The 10,037-nt window shown below is 37.8% G+C and overlaps 1 protein-coding gene across 1 annotated transcript in view; it reads left to right on the forward strand.

Annotated features, from left to right (window-relative positions):
- The window catches only part of FRMPD3 (FERM and PDZ domain containing 3), a 581,141-nt gene extending 574,798 nt beyond the window's left edge, over positions 1–6,343 (forward strand). Inside the window, exon 11 of the mRNA XM_044057050.1 lies at positions 2,479–6,343. Coding sequence (XP_043912985.1) covers positions 2,479–5,351 — 2,873 coding nt within the window. The 3' untranslated portion in view covers positions 5,352–6,343. The remainder of the gene's footprint in view (positions 1–2,478) is intronic.
- Positions 6,344–10,037: the final 3,694 nt, after the last annotated feature.

Below are 10,037 nucleotides of genomic sequence, written 5' to 3' on the forward strand. Positions count from 1 at the left end.
ATTCTTTCCCCATATGTCCAAAATCTTAGAAAGATGCTTACACTCCCAGCTTCTAACCCATCTCATAAACAACAATCTACTCTCCTCCACGCAGCACAGCTTTCAACCACACCACATCTCAGAAACCATAAATACCAAAAGAAACAATGGTTACATAATATTCTCCCTATTCCTGGATGTGTCAAGACCATTTGACATAGTATCCACCAACTCCTAATCAATGAACTATCTCCCATATTACTGTCTCATTCAGCTCTTTCTTGGTTCTGTGGCTATTTCTTCAACAGACAACAGGCTGTAAAATGGAATCGGGACCTATTCCTGGTGTACCACAAGGATCCATTCTAGTTCTAGAACTTTTTAATATTTTCATAAGCAACCTGCCACCATCATCTGCTCAACCTCAGCCCTTCCACTACTTCAACAAATGACTCCTTCACTTCCTTAGAAATATAGCTAAAGGCTCATCAGCTAATCCTAAATGACCAAAAAAAATCCTTTTCACGCCTAGATCTCTTTCAACAACCTATAAGCCCTTTAATATTACCTCAGCAAATAACACCACAATAAAAACTGTACAAATACCAAACTAGGAAGATAAAATTCACTTTCCCTTTTATTAATCACTTCTAATATTAATTCACTAACCATCTTATTTGGATATTCTCTTGCCAAAAACATCCTTTATTTTGTCACACTCATCTAAAAAAATGTTCAAGTGTTGACACCATCTAGGCCGCTCAAACAAATTGGCCTTTAACCACAGCCCACTTTTGATTAAATGGGTGACTACTACTATAATGAAGGTATGTATTTGAAAAAGTTGGCTTATGATGTATTTTAACCAAAAATTGCTGTCCATTTACATCTTTCTCCAACTGAATATCCAGATAAACTGTTTATCATTCATCAGGTAAGTGAACTTTAAAAAACTAGTTGTATGATTTATATAATTTAAAAATTCATTTAAAGATTCCATACTACCTTCCCATATGATAAATGATATCAAGAAAACTTGTACATAAATTATGTTATTTCGTACATAGAGTTAAACGCAAACTTTCTGCCCCATTGAGCCATCACTGTATTTGCTAAGAGCCACCACCACATGGTGAGCCCATACCCACCTTCATTTTTTGCAAAAAATATTTGTTAAAATATTAAGAAATTATTCTTTAATACCAGTTTCAGTAATGCCTCATAGGTACAAATTCTACACTAATCTCCTTGTATCCATTCAACTTCATATTGCCCACAAAATAATGCATAAACCAAACACATGCCCTTCTCTACAAAACGTTCTTGAGCATTACTTCCCACCATGCTGCCTTTGCTCAGGTAATCAGAGCCTGCTGATAACTTCTAAATCCCATAATACAGCTGGAAACTCACAATCGTCATCCTAGGTCACCAGACAGTGGAACTCTCACTGCCTGTCCCACTAAAACAGGACAGTTGTGCATCTAGCTGGAAGCACAACCTGAAACAGTAGCTAGACTCCTCCTGGCTCCGTTCTTGTTCATACCCTGACTTGACTGGCTCTTGATCTGTCTCAGATCTGTAGACTGTCACCAACCTCTAACTTTCCAGCTCTCCTGCCTTAGCCTGTAAATATAACTAATCCTATTTATAACCGAGTACTGCTTTTATCATTCCATTGTAAAAGAAATGTGTATACTGCTGCATATGTAAATGCAACCTGATTATTATTGTATGCCAGTCCTAGATAAATCAAATTGTATTAGCCTCTTGATTGGATCACCAATTGGATGATTCTAAAACCCCATTTCTACTGTTAAGAAACTGTTTTTTTTCTCTGTAAATTCTTTGTAATTTTTTGTAATGCTAACAGAGCTATTCTCCCTGGTTTTCTGTTGAAAATGGGCCTGAGTGCCCAGTCAGACCATCCCAGTAAACAGCAGGCAGTAAATAAATAAATAAATAGAGTATATTTCAGTTCTGTAAGATTCTAAGTCACTTAGCAGGTTGGTATTTGCCCCCCCCCCCATGCCACTAGATGATAATTAGAATGTAAAGTCTGATACTCAGCTCCATAAAATGTGCTTCAGGAATTCCATGGTTACCACAGGCTGCCATGAGGATCTAGTACTTCAAAAAATTAAGATTATATTTGTTTTTATTTTAATTTCACACCATTCCCACCCAAATGTACACCGGCCATAGAACAGTAACTGTCAATTGCCCTTGTACAGAGTAAATCCACCTTTGCTCTGTATATAATAATATTTGATATTTGCAGGTCTGCACAGTGAGTTTATCTCCGTTAAAAAAGAAATATCGAGCTATATCTTTCGTATACAATAGTTTTATTTTCCTAGTGGCTTGATAAAGATGACTGTACAGAAAAGTTTATTTTCTAATAGATCATTATGTTGTCAAACTTATTTAAATTCAAAACTGTAACTGGATTATAATCTGAGCAATTTCAAATATGTGCATATTTATTTATTTCTGTAGGTCTTATTGTTCTGGCTGCAATTACTCCTGAATCATCTATGGATTCTGGCCATGAAACCAATTCTTCAGAACTTACAGACATCTCAGAGATGGTCACAGCAATGAAACAACAACAGAACACTACATACCTTTTAGCTCATCATATTGATAAGGAAGGCATCCTTGGAAAGAAAGATTTGCCTTTTAGAATTCAGACCTGCTCAACACAGGCTATTATTGGAGGGGCTTATCGTGTGGGTCAGAAAGAGGTGACTGATTCTCCTAAATCATCCACACACCATCAGTATCCTAAAGCAAGTGTTGCTAGAGTAAAACATGAGCAGCAGGAGAAAACAGGTGTAATGTATAACTTGCAACTAAATATTCCAATATCTGCACATCATCCAGATCAGGGAGGTAAGTCATCCTCATCACCAAAATCTGACCAAAACAGTTTCAGTGATGCCAAAGACAAAAAAGAATCCTCCAGCTCTTCTCCTGTTTCCACATTGTGCAGTGAGTTACTGAAAAGTCCAGATAGAAATATGCAACCAGAAGACAATGTAAGTTCACCTGCATCTGCAAAAGAAATTCCATCTTTAACACATGCACCTACTGCTGTAAGTGCCTCCATCTATGATAACAATGTGGCTATAAGTGAGGATCTGAAAACTAGAAGCCTACCTATTAAAATGCCAAGTGCTGAAAATATTAAAAATGTTGACAGAGAATGTTCTACCAGTATCAATAAGCATGCAGGACCTAAAGGGAAAGTAGAACATGTTGAGAACACTTCCATCTGTAGTCCACAAAAGAATGAGGTCCCCAAACAACAAGATCATCTACAAACACATGATGCTGATGTCTTCCACTGTTCTCCTACTGAGGATGAAAGGGTGCATATAAAAGATGGTTCTGAAAAGAATATACAGCCAAAGTCAAGCAAGGAAGGTCTGTGTTTAAAAGTCACTGCACCTCTAAGCCAAAAGCCAGTTGCAAACAGCAGCTCAATCTCTTCAAAGTCACCTGAAGGTAAAAAACCTCACTGTGAAAGTTCCATAAAAAAATCTAAACCAGAAGAGAAGTTTCAAGCAAGCCCCTCCACAATTAACATCAGTCAAAAAAACACAAGTGATCCTCAAAAGACTCAAAAGCCTTCAGTATTAAAACCAGACAGCACTGCGGTAGCAATCCCAGTTCCTGGACCACCCACAGAAAACATGCTCGATGTCAAGGATAGTGGGCTACCAACAAAGCCAAAAGCACAGAAAGCTCCTTTCAAACTAAAAAACTTATTTTCTGCCACTTTCCCAACTCGGTTAAAGAAAGAAACAGATGAGAGACAAGTGCAGCTCCAGAAAGTAAAACAGTATGAAATGGAGTTTCTAGAGGAACTTTTGAAACCAAAAGCTAAGGTTGAGCTGCCACCTAAGGATTTTTTGCACCATCCAGTCCCAGGACACTGCCCATGTCAGGTAAGAAGCAGCCCATTGCAAAAGGTACCTGGGATATCACGAGAACAGCGACGCAGCTGTGACTGCAAACGTGTGTGCAGAGGCTTACGACTGCAGCCTAGTTCTGCTGGACCACAAATGGAGAGGCAAGGAAGAGACAGAGAAGCACATAGAATTGCAGTGGAAAACAGGGTTTCTAGTGTTGATGTAAATGTTAAGAATGCTCGAATACGATCTACAAGTCTTGAATCCAGGGATAACAAGTCAGATCCTGAGCGCAGTGTTTCTTGCCTTGCTACGTGCACCTCTAGAGGTGAATGTATGAGGGCACCTCATTACAGAAAGCTAATGCGTCGCTACAGTGGCAGTGAAATAGACAAGAGCGATCTAGCCTCCCTCTCCTCTGAAGGCTATCAAAATGTAAATGCAGTTAAACTGAAGAGTTTGAAGAAAGAACCCGAATCTATTGTCCAGGATAGCACTACTACTGTTGCTGCTACCACTACTAGCACCCACCTTAGAAAAGGTCAGGGGACAGAATTAACTACTGATCCCCCATTTGTGCAAGCAGACGATGATAAAAAAATTCAAAAATCACCTACTATATACTCTATTCATAGAGATGTATATCCAGCTAGAGTAACAGAGATTCCCAAAGAGGAGACAGATAATGAAAAATGCTGCTCCATTCGCTACTGTTTTTATTACAGGAAATGTGATGCTGAAGATAATGCTAGTGATAAGGATGAACTCTCTTACTCAATTCCAATGCAGATCCTGCCAGGCATGCAGCTGGATGACCAAACTGTGCCCGTTGTAAGCAAAACTCTTCAGGTTTTGGATGCAACAGCTTGTAGTACACCAGACAACAGCCAGAGTCAGGAGATAGATCTTAGGACTTCCAGCTTTGAAGGTTGTTTGTCCAGAATTAATGCCCTCCGGGGGAGAGGCTACACACTACCAGAGGGATTTCTTACTGCCCAGCTGGATGCAAATGAACTCTTGACAATCCTAAGGCAGTGTGTTGTAACCACGGAAGCACGTGACCCAAAAGTGTACGTCTCCAAACTGGCAGAATACAAACAAGACTTAGCATTAAAGTTCAAGGAGTTTAGGGCTTCATGCCGAAGAGTAGCAGCTGTAGACAAAAGTCCATCACATATGCTTTCGGCCATCACAGGTAGTTTTCAGGTGTTATGCAGCCTTATAGAGACATTTGTTAGGCTGGTCTATATTGTTCGCTCAGAAACTCAACGCCAAGAACTTCTAGGAAAAGTTGAAGAGGTGATAGTGAACTACACATTTCTACTGAGAGCAGCTGAAGAGTCCATGAGTAGAATATTAGGACACACAGTAGGGAATGGCGCACAGCAGAGTGCAGCAGTATCGACTGTTATGAGCACATTCACTCGGTCCATCAAAACACTAATGAACAAATAAGCATTTCCACACAACCATGCATCTGTGCTTTTCAGGCATTAAGCATTGTAGATGGGGATAGTCTAGGTATGTCTGAGTCCATTTAATTTGATTTATAAAAGCTCTGGTTATTTTTGTAGCATTTCATATTTTGAAACCGTATTGACCTATACACCAAGACAATAGAGAACTGAGCACATTGCTGAAATCACTCATCTTCTCCAGAGTATGAATTACTTACCTGTGCAATGTGAAGGACAAGTAAATCTTGGGCCCGGAAAAAATAAATCAAACATTCGCAGTCAAGATGCCAGCTATCTGTTCTTCACAGCTGTTTAATCCTTAATGACAGTAAAATCACTGCCTGTAGTAAGGGACTGAAGTATGCTATTGTACCTTTAATCTCTAGAGGAGCAGATTGTCTCTTTCTTAACATAAATATAATCCATTGTTCACATGCATTAGCCATGACTTGGTAATTATACCTCTCCTTTGTGAATGGAGTACATTTCCATCTGACTTTGAAAGTGTCCATCAGATCAGTTTTCTATTTTTTGACTAAAATCTGGGTGTGTACCAAGCTGTGGAAATGTACTTCATTATGCTTGTTACTACTTATAGGGAACTGAGAGGAAATTGGTGGAATTGTCCTCCATGTGATCCGATAAAGTCTCAGTATGAAAAATAAACATAGTGCTGGGGAACAAAATAACAAATAAGCAGACAGTATGCTCAACCAGTGCAGGGAAAATAAATCCAGTCTTCCAAAGGAAGACACTAGGATTAAATAAATCTTGTTGTAAACTCAGTCCACCGAATAGAGTGAATTCAAGCATCATTAAGGCAGGTAGCACTCACAAGAAAGATGCAGACAAGTGACTGGCAACTTTATTAATTAACTGTATCCAGTGCCCTTGCTTAAATTTTTTTTTATAGATAAACTCTGTCAAAAATGAAAACATAAATGAGTAAGAATATGCTCATATTCCAGTAAATACAAAATAAAAAAAAAATATATATATATATATATATATATATATATATATATATATATATATATATATGGGTCATTCGAGCAAACGTCTGAAACTCAAACAGCTGGGCATACTTACGCGAAAGTGCTTTTCACCGAAGAAGCACTTTCGCATAAGTATGCCTGTTGCCGATGCTGTACTACGGTGCAGGTAAGGGAAAATTCCCCTTTCCCCACTCTAGTGCGGTCTCGGAGGGAGAATATTAAAGTAGGGGATGTGGGGGGCACAGGGGGCAAAGCCCCCTACTAAAACATTAATGCAGTTTTGTTTTTTTTAACGAAAATGTCCTAGATCCATACATATATATATATATATATATAGACATATATATTTTGAATTCGTGGTTAAGGATTTACGGTACATGACATGCGCAGTTTGGTTTGGATGTTGTTCGGTGTAGTGTATGGATTTACATGGAATCTAAGGTGAGTGAGGGTTTTGTAAGGATTTTGGATGGGAATTTGAGTGTATGTGAGATTGTAAGTTGTAGGTGTGGGTTAGGGTAGTAAGGTGAACGTACGAGTGTGCAATTGTTGGATGTGTTGGTGTTTGTCTATGTGTGTGTGTTTGTGTGTGAGGGACTGTGGGATGTCTGGGTGTTAAGTGTACTGTCTTTTGCTGTTTGTGCGATCTCGGAGTTAGTATATATAAGTGGGGGTTGGTGCAGTGGGACTTGCCCCCCTGCTTATGTGTTGTGTAGGTATGTGGATGTGTGGTGTTTTGTTTTTGTGTGCTTATTTGTTTTGTAGTGTGGGTGTTGTGGTTTATGTGTAGTGTGGTATATGCTGTGTGTTCGGGATTTGTAGCTTCGGGATTGTGAAGGTTTGGTATTTGAAGATTTGAAGTTTTCGTCTGTATGGTCTCAAAATATTGAAATTCAAGATTTCAGTATTTTGCGATTATAAAGGGGAACTATATATATATATATATATATATATATATATATATATATATATAATGAAAGGCAGCATCCAATCACATACTTTCAAAAATTAGTTTCAGAAATCAGAAATATGCCTTAATATCAATAAATTCTTCAAGGCCAGTAGGCCAAAGACATTTTGAAGTGAATATTAAATGCTTTTTTATCCTACCTTATTAACCCAATACTATTATTTTATTTTATTATTATTATTATTATTATAATTGTTGAAACCTAAGATGTATAGGGCTAGGGAAATAGACTTTAGCAAACTGTGAAACTGCTGGTGTACAGCTTTAAATCCTAGTATAACCCCTAATATGCCCATGGATCTGTTTTTTGAATAATAACCATGCATTTTGGTAAGACGCTGAAAGAGTAGTATACTCAAAGATGGATGTGCAATGTCTTTTGATATGTGTTATAACCAGCACTTTAGTGGTCTGATATCAGTTTTAAAAATTTTTTACCTTTTAATTGTTTTATGGCTCTAATCGGGCTATCATTTTATATTTCCCACAATAATTCTCGTTTCTTATGTGAGAGATGTGTTATGACTGTTTGTTTCAGTAAATGTGGACAATCTTCCCTTTCTCCAGCAGTACCCTTTTTTTCCCTAATATATGTTTTTTGGGACCTATACTAAATAACTTTATGTAATTACCTTTTGATCCTGGAATATTTATCTACAATTAGCCAGTTGGGGGGAGGCTGGATATTTTGACTGTATGCCATTTCACAAGCGTACATGACAACAGCATCCTACTCTGCCCTAATCATGCATGAATTTGTAATTGTTTGTCTTCCTGGAGAAGCCAAAAGCTAAAAAAAAAAACTTTGTTGATTAAAAAAAAAAAAAAAAAAAGAGAGAACTTACTTCTTGATCCTTAGGGTAGCTTCCCAGCATTGCTATTTAAAATCCTTCAACTGAAATTCCCCTGCTCTTAAGAGCTGTCTTTGGTGGGGTACAGTCATAGGTCTGCTATGAAAATGCCTTCTTCTGCCATTACCACATGCATCTTATTCATTTTGCTTTTTATGCTATTTGCCATCTTTCCCTCTTTCCTTTGCTTCCCTTTTCAGATTAATTGCCTCCTGTTTTCATTAACTTGGTCTGTACATGTTAAAACACCAACTGCAACTTGAGTTACATCAGTAATGATGCTTCTCTAATTCTTCCACCCCATTCCCATTTGTTTGAAGGCATTCTTGTTTTAATATATTCTTCTAGGTAATAATTCAGTAATTGTTTATCTTAAACTGAAGTACCTGCAGTAACATTTCAAACCAGAATGGCTCAAGTACTCTCTCATCCCCCTATAACCACTCTGATGCTCTCTATACTACCCTGTGGGTCAACATTTGAAACAATTTGCCTGTTTTGTTTTGCTTTGCTTGCTTTTCACACTAGCAGTATTCCCTTCCCCCTTTGTATTGTCTCCCGTGCTCTACCCGCTGATTCATTACAACTGGCAAATAGATATTTATGGCTTATCTGATGAATCCTGATTTTAATGCTATGTTTAATGGATGAGCATAATTCAGCAATCCACCACTAGCTGAAAGTACTTTTACAAGGGGCAAATCCACCCCCACAGCCCCCTAATATAATTAACTCTGAAGCTGCAAAACTTTGGGAAAAGTGCTATCCTTTATTGTGTGCCCATTTTACATAATGGGGCTCGTGTGATCAGGTTTTCCTCAAATGAGTTTTGGTGGGATAATCACTCATACAGATTCAAAGGGAACAATCGTTCCCTTTCCTGGTTACATTTAATAATGCCCAACTTGTTTGTATAAAATGAGTTCTTGTGTAGTTTCTATACACTGTGGTGTTTTCCACCCCATTACTTCTCCATCCTTCTTGTGACAGTCTGTTTTAATCGAAGTACCTTAGCTTTTTCAGCATCACTTTCTTAAGTCCTCACACACTGCTTTTCAAGTTTTCTCTCAGTTTCCCCATCACTCTTTCATAATTCCTATTTCTTTGCCTGTCAAATGCTTCATATTGCTTAATGTTCCCTTAAGTATAGTAAATTATCCAACTGCAACTATCCTTTTATGAGCCGTATCCTTATAACCGCCATATGTAGCCTTCATGCATTGCCAGATTTCTATAGTCCCTGCTTCCTGAGCCTTACTGTGACCAAATACCCTACACACCTTCCTTTTTCTCTTTGCCTCCAACCCCTTCTGTTTGATGTCCAATATTCCTATTGTCCTCCTGTCTTTGTCACTGTATTATGCTTTGCCTTATACAGTTTCAGTGTGACATATTCTTTTAACTATCAAATAATGATGAGCTTTCGCACCTGAATCTCTGCTCTCTTGTCTTTTTTCAAAGTATTTGTCTTCCCTGATAGGACACTTCCAGCTAGAATAAACTCAACCCTTGATAAACTAGGAAAAAAATAAGTTATTAAATAATGTTAGGTGGTCTTCACAGCAAAGTAGTATTGTAGCTAGAAAATTTGGTTTTCTATTCATAACTTCACAATGTTGCCCCAACCACCTCTCTCACTCTCACATGCACACACCTCTCTCTCTGTTTTATATATATATATATATATATATATATATATATATATATATATATACACACACACACAAAATTTCTATCTAAAGGTTGCCCCCTGCATGCACTTAATCTGTGTATGTATCACTTCAGCTGTTGCCTACATTAATTTAAGAACGTGTTTACACCAGAAAATTTATCTTCAAACATTATATGCACAAATCTGTGTTGAAGGT

The sequence above is a fragment of the Protopterus annectens genome, chromosome 15.part0, assembly GCF_019279795.1.
Source record: "Protopterus annectens isolate FY-2018-M chromosome 15.part0, PAN1.0, whole genome shotgun sequence".
Classification (NCBI taxonomy): domain Eukaryota; kingdom Metazoa; phylum Chordata; order Ceratodontiformes; family Protopteridae; genus Protopterus; species Protopterus annectens.